At 38.3% G+C, this 18,985-nt stretch overlaps 2 protein-coding genes across 2 annotated transcripts; one reads left to right on the top strand and one right to left on the bottom strand.

The window, feature by feature from the left end:
* Window positions 1-3,154: 3,154 nt before the first annotated feature.
* On the bottom strand, window positions 3,155-4,898 carry LOC131007057 (uncharacterized). Its single transcript, XM_057934205.1, has 6 exons — window positions 4,580-4,898; window positions 4,421-4,491; window positions 4,195-4,247; window positions 3,769-4,137; window positions 3,542-3,692; window positions 3,155-3,445 (listed from the first exon to the last, which is right to left on the bottom strand). Exons 1-6 carry the CDS (start codon window positions 4,722-4,724, stop codon window positions 3,308-3,310), a joined length of 927 nt encoding a protein of 308 aa, XP_057790188.1. The 5' UTR covers window positions 4,725-4,898; the 3' UTR covers window positions 3,155-3,307.
* An 8,624-nt stretch (window positions 4,899-13,522) lies between these two features.
* LOC131007056 (ATP synthase subunit O, mitochondrial-like) lies at window positions 13,523-17,827 on the top strand. Its single transcript, XM_057934204.1, has 6 exons — window positions 13,523-13,801; window positions 14,299-14,349; window positions 15,492-15,735; window positions 16,551-16,663; window positions 17,254-17,340; window positions 17,438-17,827. The coding sequence occupies exons 1-6, from the start codon at window positions 13,700-13,702 to the stop codon at window positions 17,564-17,566; spliced, it is 726 nt and encodes a 241-aa protein (XP_057790187.1). The 5' UTR covers window positions 13,523-13,699; the 3' UTR covers window positions 17,567-17,827.
* Window positions 17,828-18,985: the final 1,158 nt, after the last annotated feature.

Below are 18,985 nucleotides of genomic sequence, written 5' to 3'. Positions count from 1 at the left end.
AACAACACAAGAATTTAACGTGGTTCGGCCAAACTGCCTACGTCCACGGACCCACACCAATATATTAGAGAATCTCAAAAGGAGGAGTACAACATAAAATACCACTCTGTATTTTATCTGCCTAAACCAAGACTATATCTCAACTCACTTTTGTCACTCGTGTATAACTTCTACTCAGAAGCTATCCTCACACAAGATTTCTCTCTCTCTAATATCACACATTTTCTCTGGTGTTGTTCTGGAGGTATTTGGTATGCTGCTGAAGAGGTTTATTTATAGGGAAATGATGTGGTAGGTGGGAGGTGGTTGCACGCCAACTTTGAGAATTGAGGTAGCAAAGTTGGAATTGGGAGGTGCCCCTTTTTGACTAACACAAATAGCTTCGAGTCTCATAAGCTCAAGTATTTGCGTTTGATTGGTATGGATGCTAAATTACATGATCTGTGGAAGAAATTTCCTTACTTGAAAGAATTTCTAATTCAGTAGCCATATATGCTCGCTAGATTAATCTGGAATGTGGAGTTTGAGGTTCCAATAAATATTTGGCATTTTAAGATGAGCAGTCGTAGTTCAATTTGGGTTGACTAACAGTGAGAAGACGCCGTTTAGGGTGAGGGGCTTATTTGATCCGTTTTTCTAAGTTCGAGGGTTTAGTTGCACACACAGTGAGTAAGGGGAGGTATACGCTATAAGGGCTACACTTAGAGGAGTGTATCTGCACTTTTTCCCTAATTTATATATAGAATTATATAATACTCCACAAAAACAAACAGTTAGGGCTCATTCAGTTTTCAGTAAAGGATTATGTAGGATAATTTGTAACCGGGATATTTAGCGTGGATAATGACAGATTATTAATACTAAGTTGGTGTTTGCTATCATGGCTAAATACAGAATATCCTGATTTAAGTTAATCCTAGGGGGGAGGTGGTATTATTAATCCTAAGAAATCTGGATTAATAATACTGGGTCGTGGGATTAAACCGGGTCATCCGCATTATTACTAAATAATACCAAACACTAGAGTGATCTGTACTAAATTAGCTAATACAGTGTATTAGCCAATATCAAACACGCCCTTGGTCTTCATGTATTTTTTTTTTCTTTTTGAGAAATCAATTATTTGTAATAAATATTACTCCATTCGTCCACGAAATAAACTCTCATTTGATGATCGACACGGAAACTAAGAAATCTGATAAAGGTGTTGGGAGTGAAATATAAGGGTAGTTGACTAAAGTGATAAAGGTATTATGGAGTGGACCCATGAGTAGTAAATGATAGTAAATATAGAATATAAAAATGATAAAGGTGTTGTGGGGTGGATCCATGAGTGGTAAAGGATAATAAATGTGAATATAAAATGGGTTAATAGTGTTTTATGTCCCGAACTTTCAGTATTTTCTATAAAATATCCCGAACTTTCATTTTTTCTTAAAAAGTTCCGAACTTTCAACTTTTTCCATAAAATATCCCGCTATACAAAATTCGGTGATGAAAAGATGACAAAAAATCCCGAACTTTCAACATTTTCCACCAACAGTGGTTCCTAATATGGTTTTTCAACGATGGAGATTTTCAAAATATTTCATCCGCGAGAGATAGATTATCTTTCTGCCACCAAATTTTGTATAGCGGGACATTTTATGGAAAAAGTTGAAAGTTCGGGATTTTTTAGGAGAAAATGAAATTTCGAGACATTTTATGAAAAATGTTGAAAGTTTGGGATATAAAACACTATTAACCCATATAAAAATGATAAAAGTATTGTGGGATAGGTCCATGAGTGGTAAATGATAATAAATGTAGAAAATAAGGGAGAGCATAATTGTCCAAAAAGTAGAATAAGAGTTTATTTGATGGATAAAATTTTAAGGGCAAATGAGAGTTTATTTTGTGGACGGATGGAGTACTATTGATTCGTTCCATTCAATATATGGTGATCTAATTATGATAACATTAATTTTTTATATTAATTATATCTATTTATTCAATCCATTGAATATTTAGAGATTTATTTATGATTATTATTTATAAATATATTGAAATTATCTAATTAAGGTAATTGCAGATTTTGTATTAAAAGAAATAAATATACAATTGTAAGAAAATAAAATAATTTTTTTTATTAATTCACGTAAAATTATGAACCAATGATAGAGCAGTGATTATAAATCGTGGTATATAAGGATTGAATAATTATGAATATACAACTATAAATAGAATAAAGTAGAAGAAGCCAGAAAAGGTATAATTCATGTATAATGAAATACTACCTTATTACAAAATCGGGGTTCATGTGAACTTGTGCGAATTGGACAAGTGTAGATTTCTAGACACTACAAATACATATCGCAAACCCCACACAAACCAAAAGCACAAAAAGAAATTTTACCCTTAATCCCAAAGTCCAACTTTGTGATAATCTAAACAAATTTCACTCTCATCCCCTTTTCTTCACCCATTCAAAAGATTCAATCACACAAATCCCATCACATAATCTAAACAAACTCCGATTTCATAGAGATGCTGCAATTGTTCTTCGCGGTGGCGTTCTCTGCAGTGCCATTGACTCTTTACATCTCTCCAATCAGAAATCTGAGCCGATTTTTAGAGACAGTTGATGAGATGTGGAGAGAGACGAGATTCAATTCTCGTAGATTGTACCCTCGTTTAAGGTATGCTTATCGAGGAATCTTGAATTGTCTGCTCTGCGACACTAATTAGGTCCACTTTTTCTTCAAGATTAGTGAGGCTTCGATTCTAGGATATTTGTGAATCTCGTTCTTGCTTCTTGTTTTTTTTTCGTTGGTATTGTTGGGCTTCAAATCTAATTAGGTCCAGTTTTTTTCGTTGTTTTGGTGTTGGGCAGTAGATGATTTTGAATTTTGGTGCTGTAGTTAGGGAATAAATAATATTTTCGAGCAATGTTACAGTTTGATTTTGTGCTTTTCGGCTTTTGTATATATATATTTGTTTTTGCAGAGATGATGATGATGTTTTTATCTGGATTAAATTGTTATTTACGCCGCTCATTGATAATCATTCAAGAAAAATAAAGAACTGGTGAATTTTATTTTATGTTTTTATGAGCATCAATCAAAATTACAGATTTAGAGAGAGGAAGCAAGAAATCACACTGCAACAAACAGAGTTTATATAAAGAACTGGTGAATTTTATTTGATAAATCTGTGCCATCAATAACAAATGAATAGAATATATAAAATGTTGTAATTCCACACGAATGATTGAAAAAAATTTAAAGAATGAAAGAATGATGATTATTCGTTTGTGTATGAGTTGGAATTAACTTGATAGAGTGTAAGGTTTTAGGAACCAGAAAACATCCAAAGATCTTGCTTCCTTTTCAGCCACCTCTCCTCCTCCATTGCTGCTGCTGCTGCCCTTCTCCATCTGCTTCAGCTCCTGCAGAATCCCTCTCTCCTGATTCATCCAATCATAAAATTTAGTCACATAAAACTGATAATTTGCTACTCATGAATCTATCAATCTAACATAAGATGAAAATCCTATGCATACCAGAGGCCTTGGTCTGAAAGGCTTGGGCGTGGCGGAGAAGCACTGTGGCGTGGGCGGGCAATTGCGGATTGGCAGCCTGCCCTCGGCATCAAGGTGTTTGATGCTCTTCACGTCCACACTAATTGGGGTGTTCTCTCCATCGTCGTTCCTTCTGCACACCCAAAATTCAACTTCACATAAGCAAAACTCGAAAAAAATTAACCATTTCTACCATCAACAAAACTCACTTCTTCCTTCTCAGCCTCCCCTTGGAACTGCCCGTCTCTAGCAACGGCTTCCTCTCTTTCTCTCTATCGCTCGCGCATTCTTCTGCGTGATTCTCCTTTTCTTGAGCCCTCGTAGTCAATTTCTTCAACTCATTGCAAAACTCAGAAACTTTACTCAGCAAGTCCGTGCCCGAGAACAAATTCCTTGCAGACAAAGTGCTTCTCAGCTTTGGTGCTCGTTCGCCGGCATCACTGTCTTGTTTCGATTTGATTGTGGCCTTTCCAACCCTAGCCTTGTACTGTAGGGGGGTTGAGAAATTGGGGTCTTGATTTTCAGCATCTGATACGAAATTAGGTTGATTCGTCCCTCTCTTCTTCAGTGTTCCATCTCTGCAAATGTGAAGTTAGTGATATGCAATAAGAGATTAAACTGGAATTTGTGTGTACCTGTTGCCTCGTTGATACAGAGGAATATCGGAAACGCTAGCTGATCTTTGAATCTGTGTTGCCATAAAATCAGACACTACATTATATAATGAATGTCAATCTCAAAATACACAAGAATTTGTGTGATTTACCAATTCTTGCAATCGAAAGGGTGGTAAAGGTGAACAACTACCAAAAGAAAAAATCCGCAGTAACAAATCTTGAATTCCTAAATAGATAAACAAACCTTGGGATTGGAGATGGGAGAGCTGTCTTTGTGATTGAAGAAGTCTTCAACTTTCTTGGGGTGATTGCAATCTAATTGAAGCAAGAATATAAACACTAAATCTCAATCAAAGGATATATAATGCAATTCTCGAAAAACTGTGTGTGGGTGGGTGTTTACCTGGGCGGCAGAACCAGGCTTCATCATCAACGGGGTCATCCTGGGCGGTTAAATCCGCCCATTTAGGAGCATTGATGTGCTCATACAAATCGTCTATCACTACTCTCGAATCGATGCTTTTCCAATCGATGATTGCTACCTCCATTAAGTTGTATGCCTTCCAACAACTCTCACTTAATCGCCTCTCTGATAGAGAAGGAAATTATATCTAAGCAGCGAGAGTGCAGATCCCAAATTGTAGAAGGATTATCGCACCAGCTTTTAGAGAGAGAGAGAGAGAGAAAGAGAGCTGAGACAGTGGACCGTTATTGTGGGTCCCGGCGGTATTATTTATAATTTGACGTTTATAAATTCATTTTCGACCGTTGGTGATTTTCACATTTAATTTAATTTGGATCGTGCTTGACGTTATTTCCGCTGGAGGTGAAATTTAATTCGAAAATTCTGTAGGTAATAGTGCCTCTCTAAACATGGGTTTGGATTAGATGTGACTTATTAAGTTATTACTAGTACCACCGTTCGTGCGATTTACGATAAATATCAAAGTAAAATGATATAGGGCTAAAGTGCAGATTGGTCCCTGAACTCGACCCCCCTAGAGCGTTGAGCCCCCCATACTCGGTCAAGGCGCGTTGACCTCCCTGAACTCTCGAGAAAAAGGTGCAACTAAACCCACGAGTTTAACGACGGTTTAACGCCGTTAAATGTTTTTTTTTTTTATCATCTTCTCCGGCTGGATTTCTTCAATTTTCCGGTGTCATTCATCTGTCGAAAGGGGAAATCTTGCCAACGCCACTTCTTCTCCGACGAGCGCCCTACCCCAACCAAATGCGAGGCGTAACCGGAGCAGAAATCTGTAGCGACGACTCCTCCTTGGCCGTTCGCTGCCGGAAACGCGAGAGAGGGATGAGGGGGAGACGGGCGGCGGCGGCGGCGCTCCATCCTTGGTCGTCCGCTGTCGGAGATGCGAGAGAGAGAAAGAGAGAACATATCTGTTGCCGAAAACACGAGAGAGGGATGAGGGGAAAGCGAGCGGCAGCGGCGCTCCATCCTTGGCCGTCCGGCGCTGTCGGAGATGCGAGAGAGAAATGGAGGACATATCTGTTGCCGGAAACGCGAGAAATGGATGAGGGGGAGGCGAGCAGCGGCGACGACGCTCCATCCTTGGTCGTCCGCTGTCAGAGATGCGAGAGAGAGAGGGAAGACAGATCCGTTGCCGGAAACGCGAGAGAGGGATGAGGGGATGGCGAGCGGCGACGGCGGCACTCCATCCTTGGCCGTCCAAGCCGGTGGTTCTCTCTTTCTCTCTTCTCGCCGGATAAGATAACCAGAAAATTAAAAAAAAAACAAAAAAAAACGTTTAACGGCGTTAAACCGCCGTTAAACTTGTGGATTTAGTTGTACCTTTTTCTCGGGAGTTCAGGGAGGTCAACGCGCCTTGACCGAGTATGGGGGGCTCAACGCTCTAGGGGGGTCGAGTTCATGGACCAATCTGCACCTTTGCCCAATGATATATCTAAATAAATAAATATAAAATATATTTTAAAAATAAATTAAAATAAACTAATTTAAATCAAATGTGATGATAAATATAATTATTAAATAATTTTAAATTATTTAATAATGGAAAGTAGCATTACATATTAGAGTTGGTCTTGCATGCGGTTGACCGCATAGTATGCGGACGGTTACTTTTAATGGAATAAGATGTACATTTGTTCGCACAAATATATACTTATGCAATAGTATAAGTTTTCATGAATAAAAGTAAAACTTATCGTGAATAAATGTAATAATTTAGAAATATTACATTTCATTGAAGATTTTGGTGATTTTTTTCACCATATTAAAGATTTTGTCACAAACTTAAATTTAAAATACACATTAAACATTTCTTCATAAAATAAATTTGAAGATATTTAGAAAATAATTAAAATTATAAAGAAAAGTAAAGAGGAAAATAGTGAAAAAAATTGGTAGGAGAAGAGAGAGAAAAAAAGAAGGAAAGGTGGAGGGAAAAACCTCATCTTTTATACTCCCTCCGTCCACGAAATGAGTACCCATTTGTGGACGGCACGAGTTTTAAGAAATGTATGGAGTGTAGTGTGAATAGTTTAAGGGTCCCACTTTTTGAGTGTATTAATTAAAGAGATGTGTGGGGTACACTTGCCAAAAAGGGAAATGGGTACTCATTTCGTGGACGGACGAAAAAGGAAATATGGGTACTCATTTCGTGGACGGAGGGAGTATATTACTTCCCCCGTCTCACTCCAATAGGCTAACTTCTTTTGGGCACGGAGATTAAGAAAATTTACTTTTTAATAGGAAAGTGATAGTAAAGTGATGTGGTTCACACCAATTAAGTACAACTTTTTTACCTAAAAAGGAAAATGAGCTTATTCGAGTGGGACATCCCAAAAAGAAAAATGAGCCTATTGGAGTGAGACGAATGAAGTATTATATAGAATGTGCAAATTGTTGCTCAAGAAAGAATGCTATTTTTCTTTTCTTTTTCTTATTTTTGCAAACAGCAAACATGAGAGATAGTCAATCTAACTATCTTATGAGCAATAAAATATTGGTCGCGCTCAATATTTCTTAGCTTGAAAGCATAATGAGCCGATATGCATGACTCACTAGATTGCTCACGGAAATGTTGAAGTCTCACTTTCCATCATCTTGTTAATGTTGAAGTCTCACTTTTCATCGATTGTGTATCGACAGTTCTCTAGTCTTCTTCTTTTGTTTCTACTCTTACAGTCTTTTGTTAGCGATATCAAGACTGTAAAAACTGTCATCATTTTGAATACTTCTGGTGCTCTTTACACTTGAATGAGAATTTCATACTTATTTTTTTAAAAAAAAAATGAAAAAAAGGAGCCGATATGCATTTGAAGGATAGAGCAATCGAATCAAAGCTTGACATATTCACTTCAGTCTTCATTCAAAATGATTGCATCACCAGTAATTTTACAATCGGGACTCTAGCTAAACCTATTTTATTAATTGGAAAAAGTGGACAATGTTAGATTTGAATTAAGATAGACTAGCATGTCTCCCGTGCTATGGACGGAGAATATTATATGCGTTGTAAATTTAATATTTTATTAATGAATTTAATTTTTTTTAAATTTTATTACTTTTTGTAAAGTAATACTCCCTTTGTCCAAATAAAAACTTGCCACATTGTGGACATCACTTTAAACTAGGGTGAATTTGTGAAGGGAGCAAGGATCTCATTTTAAAATGTGGTGATTATGTGGACCGTACTATTATAAATAGAGTATTATAAATAGAAGAGACAAATTTAGAAAATTTAACTACACAATAATTAGTAACTAATTTTCTCTATTTTGGTTAGTTAACTCCACATGATTTAATTATTTCTAGATTTTAATATATAATTATTTTAATATTATTTTATTTTATAAATTATTAATGAATTCAAAAAAATAGATACAATATTACTCCTTATTTAAAAAATGTTTACAAACATCATTTTGCAATATGGTCATTTTGTAATTTTTTTCATAAAAGAAACTATAATATATAATTTGATGTCTTTTGATAGTAATGCTATTTTGTTCTATTAATAATTTGTATACATAAAATAAATAAAAATTAATAATAAAAAAAGAAAAAAGGAGAAAATACGAAAAAAATACTTGGAAAATTTAAACATGTCAGATCCTTATAAAAAAATATACAAATAAAAAATTATTATTTGGTTGTTGGTTGACATAATTAGGGGTGAGCAGTCGGTCCGGACCGGACCGAACCGGACCGAACCGATAAAACCGAGGACCGAATTTCTAATAATTTTAGGACCGAACCGGACCAACTTAAACACTGGGACCGAATCGGAACCGGACCGAAACCGCCGTCGGTTTTCGGTTCGGATCGGTCCAAAATCGAAAATTTGGGCAGATTGCAAAATAAACCAAAAAATGAGGGGAGACTGGAGACGGAAGTGCTAGCGAGGTGCTGGAGGCTGGGCGAGGCGATTTTGAGAGGCGACGGCGACGGGAATAGGTGGTGACAGTGGGGGGGAGGGCGAAAATTGAGGGCGACGGGAATAGGTGGTGACACTGACAGTGGGGAGGCGACTAGGCTGGCGACTTCGGGGTGAGGGTGAGCGATTGGAAACGGCGAGCCGGCTGGGCGAAGTGCGTGTTGGGGCAGACGGAGGGTGGCGAGCCGGCGACAGTGGCGGCTGGGGGGCAGCGCAAATTGAGGGAGAATAACTCGGAAGTCAGATTCAAGAGGGAAGGAGTCTGGGAGGCGCCGCAGGAGCGTTTTTGCTTTTTAAGGAATTAGGGTTTCATGTTTTAGAATATTAGAAATAATTAAAATATTAATAATATTAATAAAAATATTAAATATATATTAAATATATATATTCGGTTCGGTTCGGTTTTCATCGGTTTTTGCCTCCTCCGGACCGAAACCGAACCGACTATAATTCGGTCCAGGAAATTTGGACCGGACCGGACCAATCACTGGACCAAAATCGGCCCGGACCGAAAAAACGGACCAGTTCGGTCCGGTTCGTCGGTTTTGGTCCGGTTTTGCTCACCCCTAGACATAATGATAATTTATTTAAGAGGGGAAGAAGGAGGGAGATGCGAGAAGGGGAGGAGACACTGTCAAGGAGACTCTGTGGTTTGCGTGGTGTGTGCGTGTTTTGTGAGTGTGTGTGTTTAAAAAGTATTTAGGGTTTAGTTAGTGTGTTAATTAGTGGCTTTAATTAAGTATAATTTTTCCTTCTTTTAGAAAGTAGCCAAGAATAATAGGATAAACTAAAAAGGAAATGTGACCAATAATATTGGGACGGAGGGAGTAATAGATTATTTGGGTTCATTAATTCAAAGTTAGGATATATAATTTTTTAAAGGGAAAAGGTGCAGATTAGCCCCTGAAGTAGTTGCCCCTATAGCGTAAAACCCCCCCTTAGTCACTGTGTGTGCAACTAAACCCCTGAACTCCGAGAAAATGGCTGTTAACGACGTTAGGTCAGAGTGGGGAATTTGCACCCTTTTCTCGGAGTTCAGGGGTTTAGTTGCACACACAGTGACTAAGAGGGGTTTTACGCTATAGGGGCTACTACTTCAGGGGCTAATCTGCATCTTTTCCCTAATTAGTATTGAGAATGGTGAAATATTGAAAAATAAGAATAAATAAAATATTATTAGCGGTGAGATAATGTACCAAAATGGGTATGAAGTTATTTGGGGGAACGAACGGAGTATATTTTATGAGGACAAGAAAAATATTTTTTTGTTTTCAAACGGTTACATCACAACTCCTCTTTATTACTATTCTCATATATTGCACAAAACACAATTTCTTTTCTATTTATTTTATGTAGGGGGTGAATCCAACAATTACGGAAGTGACGTCAGTCACGTTTGGATCGACGGGCACTAGCAACCTGAGATCACAAGCAACGTTAGAGCCCTCCGAAGAGCACCGGTGGAGGTGTTGATGGAAGGGCCTCCGACGCTCAAGTCAGTAAACAATATTAATAAAAACCGTAATGAATGCAATTGAAAGTAAATGAAAGAATAAATCGGGTCGATTTGGTCGACGGAGCTGAAGGCAATTGAGCGACGAGCGAGGGCTGTTGGGTTGTCCCGGTTGATCTGATCACCGAAAAACCTAAGGCTGAAAGCGTGGAGGCAGAATAGTGCGAGTGGAGAGGGAAGAGTGAGTGAATGTGTAGGAGTGCGAATGATCCTTTTCCTCGAATGACCTAGTTGGCTCTTATTTATACCGTGATCACCTGACGGCTAGGGTTTTGCTGGAACGTCTCCTTAAACCCTAGTCGTTCCGATATTCGGGAGATCGTATCCCTGACCCCGTTCCTTTCTTTCTCCCCAAGTCGTTGCCCTATCTAGGGTTTGGGTCGATGGGCCTTGCTGACCTAAATTACCGGGTTGAGCTGAATTAATTGAAATTAATCAGTTTTTCGGATTGGGCTAGGTGCTCGGGCTTCCCGAGCTGGTCTGCTCTGGTCTTCCAGAGTTGCTATGCTCTGGCGTCCGAGCTGCTCTGCTCTGGTCTACCAGAGCTACTCTGCTCTGGTCTGGAAGTTAGCTCTGCTCTTGCTATCTGTTCAGCTCTGCTCTAGACCGTGTGCTCTGCTCTGGCAATCTCATCAGCTCTGCTCTGGTAATCTCTCTGCTCTGCTCTGCCATTCACTTATGCTCTGCTCTGGCAATCAATTCTACTATGCTCTGAGGGCCTGCTCTGCTTGGCAATCTGCACCTTTTCCCTTTTTTAATTTCAGCAACCCACCTCCGGCATCAACTTAACCACCACCGTACTCATCGATTCTGACTTGCACCTTGTCAGCTCGCAGGCGCCCAGTCTCTTGGTTGTCGACTGCCCACCGCTTACATGCAGCAACGCCACCAGCTTCTTTACCGCCCTGCACAACAGCATCTCCTCCAACACCTTAACCTTTTAGGCTTATCTATATAATATATATTTAAAATTTATTTATTTATTTTTGAATAATTATTAAAACTCTAGATAATAATTATGATTTTATTTTTGGTTAATTTAATATTTGTAAATTGATTTTAAAAGAGAAAAAAGAATGGGTCAAGACTCGAGACCCTGTGAATCTAATGGATCTGGACATGAATCTCATTTTTTTGGACCTAATGGATTTGGACCGGATCCTGACCTAAGTAAAAATATACGGATATGGATTTGGACCAAACAGGATTCGATCCAGGTCCACATCTGGAGTTGGTGATGCTGCTGCATGTCGGCAGTAAGCAGTTGACGATCAAGAGATTGAGCACGTGCGAGCTGACAAAGTGTAAGTTGGAGCCGATGAGTACAGGGGCGGTTAAGTTGATGCCGGGGTGGATTGCTGAAATTATTATTAAAAAATAAAAATAAAAATTAAGGTGCAGATCCACCCCTGAAGTAGAGGGTGCAATTAAACCCAAACGTTAACGGACACTTAACGGCGTTAGGTCGGAGGGGGGAGTTTGCACCCTTTTCTCAAAGTTCAGGGGTTTAGTTGCCCACACAGTGAGTAAGAGGGATTATACGCTATAGGGGCTACTACTTCGGGGGCCAATATGCACCTTTTCCCTTATATAAATAATATTATTATGGATGCGGGTCAACCCTATTATACAGTACACCCAGCTGTATCCAAATTTTATGTACTTTTAATATATACAAATGATACTTTTAAATGTGAAGAAAAAGAAACTTGAGAATTATTTTTCTTTTCTTACTTTTATAAAAAATGGTTGAATATATATAAAAAATTTGTGTTGTGCAATCAAAAGAGCTCAACTCATGCATTAAAGGTGCTCAAAACGCAAGCACATAGGTGGGACTCAAAGCCACTCAAGTGAGCTAGCTGTTCAGTTGGTATTAAAGCCATTCATTTAATTTTTAGGGAAAAGGTGCAGATTGACCCCCGAAATAGTAACCCCTGTAGCGTATAACCCCTCTTACCACACTGTGTGTGCAACTAAACCCCTGAATTCCGAGAAAAAGGTGCAAATTTCCCCTCTGACTAACGGCTATTAACTCAGAGGGGGGAATTTGCACCTTTTTCTCGGAGTTCAGGGGTTTAGTTGCACACACAGTGATTAAGGGGGGTTTTACGCTACAGGGGCTACTACTTCAGGGGCTAATCTGCACATTTTTCCTTTTTTAAATTCTAAATTTTAGTGATAAATATTAATTAGAATTCATAATATACTAATAATTTTTATTTTTATAAAAAATAATTATAAAATAAAAAAAATTAAGAGTGGTACACGTTGATACGCACTATATTATGAGACAAATGATCCCATATGACTAGGGGTGTCTATCCGGGTCGCGGGTATCGGGTATACCCGTCCCGTACCCGATACCCGACCGGGTACCGGGTACCCGACACCCGCAAGAGACGAGAACCGGGTCGGGGTCGGGACAATGCCATGGAAATTGTACGGGTATCGGGTATACCCGCATACCCGTCAATATTAGATAATTAATATAATTTGTAAAGCCCTAATAAGTAATAAACTAATCAGAGTACCAGTCCAGCCCGCTGCCCGCCCAGCGCCCACCTCCTACGTGAAAATTGAAATCAGAGTATCTCTCCCTTCCCTCTCCCTCTGCGTCTGCGCCGCGCGGCTCTGCCTCCCCACCGTCCCGGCGTCCCCTCTGCAGCAGTCCGACGTCCGACGTCCTGCCTCGTTTCCGGCGTCCGACGGCCTCCACCTGCGTCCGGCGATTAGAATCGTTTCCGGCGTCCGACGGCCTCCACCTGCGTCCGGCGGTTAGAAGTAAAAATATTGCCTCTTTAATCTTCAATGTTCATGTATAAATATTAAATTATAGCAAAATATTGCCTCTTCTTCATGGTTGAATTCTAATATCTTCAAGTCTTCAACAAATTTTGTTGCCCATTTTTCTAAACTAATAGTAGATGTAATCATGTAGATGTGTAAGATATTCATATTCTATTGATTGATTCAAGTATGAAGTATTAGTATAATTTTGCAAATGGTGATTTATTTTTTAAAATTAACAAATAACAAGTGTCAAGTAAATGAAGTAATTGTATTTGAATTTTTGCAATTCGCAAAAGGTGATCGTGATTAACTGATTATGATCAATTTGCAAAAGGTGATTAACAAATAACAAATCCCATTCCATATTGATTAATCGAAAAAAAAAAAAAATAGGCGGGTATGGGCGGGTACCCGAATACCTGCACCGGGTACCCGGTCGGGTATTAGGGTACCCGACGGTAGCGACGGGTCGGGTATCGGGTGGGACATTCTGTGAAATTTCGGGGTCGGGTACCCGCAATTCTCGGGTAGGGTACCCGACCCGCCCCGAATAGACACCCCTATATGACGATTTAGTGCAGTAAAATACAAGATCGAAATTACCACTTCAAGGACACGCGGCAACTATTAACCTAGGTAGCACCTAAATCCCATACATCCCGGGGTCAGAGGGTTCCGATTTTCCCTTCCCAATCTTTGAAAACGCAGTGTTTGAGCAGAGCACCCACCAAAAACACCTTGCAAGTCCCAGATTCAGGAAAGTTTAATCAGAAAAAAGAAATTCAGAATATCTGCAACGGCAATGGCAGGGCGATTAAGATCGGGTCTTCCTCTCCTCCGCCGAGCTCTCACCGCTGGTAACATCTCCTCCGCTCCGAAAGCCGTCGTTTGCCCTACTACCGAGGTATGCTTACGGATCTCCGATTTAATATGGTTCATCTATGTTCTCGGAAATGTTGTTTAATCGGTTCCATTTTGTTGTTTGTCCTTCTATTATTCAACTCACTTCGGGGAAATCTCTCGATAATGGGTGATCTCTTTCTCCGCGGAGGAATTAATTTATTTCAGTATTTTTGAATTTTGATCTTCTTTCCTTATTCCTTTCAATTGATGATTTTTATTTTATTTTTTATGGACTGTCATTTGCCATATGCTGTTTGTTTCACCTTTTAGTTTATGTGCTGTGTGTTCCACGTATGGAAATGTTGTAGAAAATCAAAATCAACGCCTTTTTCTACTGCAGTGTCTCCAATGTTTTACCAAGTTCCGAATGCCCTAAAAAGATACACATACACACATAGCTACAGGATGATTGTTTTTTTCTTTGTCTGATTGAAGTATTATCTCATATGTGGAGACATGGAATTCTGCTAAGCCATTATTTGATGTAATGTTTTTCAGTCCGCAAGGAGCTATGCTAGTGCCGCTCCTGCAAAGGAGAAGAAGGTCAAGGTAATTGTCATTTGATGCTACATTTTTTATTTTTCTTTGAATACACTGCTAGTGGTGTAGATTTTGCATGTGACGGAGGTTATAACTGTTTGTTGGATGAAAATCATGGTAGACTTGTTCAAAGTTGTTATGCACTTGTAGTTTCATTTACTAAAAGGGCAATAGTATATTTTCAGAACCAAACTATTGGAATTTTACTATTTGCCGATTAAGCCTGATGTTTTCAAGTGCAGCTCTTGACATAGTCACATAGCCATAATAGGAATTTTGTTGCTGACATCTTTTGAGTTCCTTGTGTGAAACCTTCTTTATGTTGTTATTTCCGACATCTCTGCCCTTCCCCTTCTTTCATAAACTGCTTTTATCTTCTGGAATCACAGTTTGCTCCACAAAACAGTACAAAATTTGATGCTTGTGCTTATGTTCGTCCATTCAGTTTGTGCAGTTCCCTCAGGCAGCTTACAAGTTTTCAGCTTTATCAGTTGTTGCTTAAAAGTTGTATTATAGTGGAACAATGCTGACACAAATCTTGTGACTTGGTTCTGATTTTATACAATGCAAGTTATATCTGCCTAATTCTTTTGTTTGTTTTTTTCCACAGTTTTTTAAGCTATCCATTTGTATAGAATTTCTGTTTAATGCATTTAATTGAGTATCTTATCAATTGACAGCATTAGGAGTGTGTGCGCTAACATCTGTAGTATGTACATGCACCTGTTTTAGTTATGATGCCTTGAAGAACATAAAATTTCCTGATATTGTTGCCTTTGTAATCCTATCAAGCCAAACCTTTTCCGCTGCATGACTTTATAAGTTGGGGACATATGGATGCACAAGTTGGGGATTATAGGAAATATGTTTAGATGCTTTTAGATTTGCTTCATTTGGGTGCTTCATTTAGATTCACAGCTCAAACCTAAGCTTTTTTCTCTTGCCATATAGCTACTTGTATAGGTTTCGTAGATGGTTATATGAACATTGGGACTGGTCAACTGTTGATTGATTATATGCCAATTTGTTATGTTTTCTGGTTGGAACACCCAATTAATTTTCTGTAACTGTACTATGGGAGAAGGTCTTATTCTAATTCTGTGTGGGGCATTGTAATATCTTGGTTCTAATGTCGGTTGATATCATTTTAGGTGCCTGTGACGATGTTTGGGGTGTCTGGAAACTATGCTTCAGCGTTATATATCGCAGCAGTCAAAGCCAATACGCTGGACAAGGTTGAATCTGAGCTTCTTTCCCTAATTGAGGCTTCAAAGAAAAGCCCTACATTTTCTCAATTCATGAAGGATCTGTCAGTTGATGCGGACACAAGAGTGAAGGCTATAACTGATATTTGTGGTCAAGCTAAATTTTCTGATATCACAAGGAACTTCTTGGGTTAGTGTCAAAATATGAATTTTTCATGTTGTATTTGATGATGACTTTTTGGTAATGTGTGCTATTCAACTAGAAAAATGTCTATGGTAATGGTTTTCTAGTTGATCACTTGATCTCATTAGAGGACTTATTTGATACCTTGAATTTGAACTGGGATGTGGTTTATTGGTTTTTTTAGTGTCTTGTGGATTCAAGAACAACAAATAAGAGCTATTAAGTCATTTTGTACTGCCATTGGAGAATTGTATGTGTTTGAAGGAAAATGAGTTCGCTCAGTTATGATGGTGGATGATAAAGATTTTGGGGAATGGAAGGCAAGAAGCCTATTATAATTGTTTGAGTTGTTGAAGTGTTAAATGAAGTGAGTTGGGGGGTTCAGGCTGGGGGAAATTGACGGTGTTCATTCAGCAAACACGGTAACAGCAACTGAAGAATTTTTTTGGGGAGCTAAGAAGGGAATGCCCTTGAATTTATCCAATCATTTATCATTTTACTTGAATTTATATAAGGGAATTAGTACTGCGTTTTTCTGAACATTCCTCCTCTTGAGGTAAGAAATATATTGGAGGGTGTAGTTAAAGTTAAGGCATGGAATGATAGGGGTAGTCAATTGATGAAGCAGCTATCACCCATAAGGTTGTTTCTTCATGGATATTGTTTCATTATTTTGATAGCTGCTTGTGACATCAGTTTGATGATTGGAATATACTAATGAAGGCTAAATTGTTGCATTCACTTTCTTGAACTTGATGATATTATCTAACTTGCTGTTTATATATTATCTTACATGGCATAGTCTGTCTTCTTTGTTATAGTTATCGTTGCTGAAGCTGGAAGGCTGGGACACGTAGAACGTATGGCTCAGAGATTCTCTGAGCTGACCATGGCACATCGAGGGGAAGTTAAAGCGACAGTGACCACTGTGATTGTAAGTTTGTAATTTTGATATTAACTTCTTAAGTTTGCGTTAGAAAGATGAAAATAACCATCAAATCATAGATACCTCTCCCCTCTTAGCCAATTAATTCCCTATATATATGTGATCTTTGTGTTTGTTTAAAAAGTTATTTAAATTACTTTTGGGTTCTTAATAGGCAGGAATATATGTTATACTGTATTTACTACATTAGTCTAGGTACCCTGCCAAAACAAAACTTAATTTATTTCCTTCACGCTGAGTCGTGTGGATCGTGTGCCCTTTCACTGTCTCGCTATTAGGAGTATAAGGATTGGTTTCTCACCTTCAATTAATGAATAGCATTATAGCCCCTAATATTTGGTGAAGTAACTGTGCCCCCGTCATTGTTTGAATTTAAATTTGTTACTTTTCATGATTAGTATTTGTATTAACTAATAAAAGTTTAAGGGCCTATATCTGTAAAATTCACGCCTAAGTTTACGTCATAACCCTTCTAGTCACGGTCATCATTAGCATTGCCTTATTCACTAGACATTTTGCTTGTGGCATATGCCTGCCTCTTTTTCCACTTAGCACTCTGCTGCCTATTCTGTGTGCAGGCTCTACCTCCAGAGGAGGAGAAAGAATTGAAAGAAACATTGCAGTACATACTTGGACAAGGCAAGAAAGTTAAGGTTGAGCAGAAGGTAAATGATTGTAGTATTTAAAAAACTTCTGGTTTTGTTAATTCTCACCAAGTGACGTGACTTTTTGATGTGTATCACTTTGGTTATCGCCCTGCAGATTGATCCTAGTATTCTCGGCGGTCTTGTTGTCGAATTTTCGCAGAAGGTATTCGACATGTCTATACGCACAAGGGCAGCCCAGATGGAGCGCTTCCTGCGTCAACCTTTGAACCCAGATGGCAACTAAATCAATAATACCTTTTCTGGTTATTTCTCGTCATTTTGCTCTAAGAAATTATCTAAAACACTAATCTTTTGTTTTGGTTGCGAGGGGCTAGATGCCCTTCTTTTATGATTATTGATGGCGTGCAAATAAAAGCTACTCGTCTTTGCTGTTAGACCTCATACCAACCCTGACTTGGAATGAAAAAGACCTTTGTATCTATTTTGAAACAATCAATTTCAGGAAGTGGCATTCTTCTCTTCTGTGAGTATGCTATTTAGACAAGTCACTTTTTTACCTGCTATAATTGAGCTGTCTATTTTATTTAAATTTGGTGCAAAATTGACTCCCTCAGAGCAGTTGAAAGTTCCTTCTGTATTAGCATTGATCTAGGATATGAGGTTTTTTTTCGGTTTCAACGTGTCTTGTATCAAGAAAACTGCTCGACTCTTGGACGAAATAATTGATTATTGTTATTCTTATGCAGATAAATGTAAATGAAATTGGACTGTTTAGTACACATTGTATGTGTGCTTTTCATCGCCCTTTGCCCAGCTCAGATATTTTGTCAAATACCTCACTAGTTTCCCCAACTCTTTGCCCTTTTCATTTTTAGTAAAATTTATATTTCCATATCCCGATCAGCATTTACAGTCAAGAATTACATCAAGCTTAAAATTTCATTGTTTAAAGTTATGAATTGAGCGAAATTTAGGCAAAGCTTTTATTTCACGAAAATGCACTTCGAACAAGTATGAGATCATTACTAAAGAAACGAAGAGCATAATTGTCTTTATATTTCAGGGATATTGTAATGAGTATAGACCGTATAGTATGCATATATATAACAACTAGATTTTCGACCTTTATCTCTGAATATAAATTTACTCTCGGGGACGGTGCAAAACCATGAAAATACAAATATGTCTGATTTCAGCTCAGGCAAATATAACTTACTTATGGTTATATAGTCCTATATATTTGTTAGAGTATTTTTCTATACTCTACTTTAATTGTCATTATGTACACAATGGTGTGTAGCTGCGAATGTTCTTCGTTAAGTTAGTACTGTCTCCTTCAGTGTTTTAAATGACAAAAGAGACGTTTAAGAGCCTTCAACTTGCGAATTTTTGTAGATTTCTTGGAGTTATCATTTGCATGATTTATGGATAAACATGACCTCGATTCTAGAGAGTATGTGAAGTATTATTGGTCAGTTATTACAGATAGACTCCAACTTAATCTTTGAGTCTTATTCAAGCTAAAACTCATCTAGGGTTTTCCTATATAATGACGATGAAGAGGAATAGCAGAGGTTGTTGCGTTTTTATCACTCTTTTGACATTTTCCAGAGTATTTTCATGCATTACTCCAGAGCATATATTGTGTGTGTGTGTGGTCTAGTGACAATTTCAATTGGTATCAGAGCACGTCACTTAAATT

Source organism: Salvia miltiorrhiza, chromosome 1, assembly GCF_028751815.1.
Source record: "Salvia miltiorrhiza cultivar Shanhuang (shh) chromosome 1, IMPLAD_Smil_shh, whole genome shotgun sequence".
NCBI lineage: Eukaryota > Viridiplantae > Streptophyta > Magnoliopsida > Lamiales > Lamiaceae > Salvia > Salvia miltiorrhiza.
This window is presented reverse-complemented; position numbering and strand designations above follow the sequence as displayed.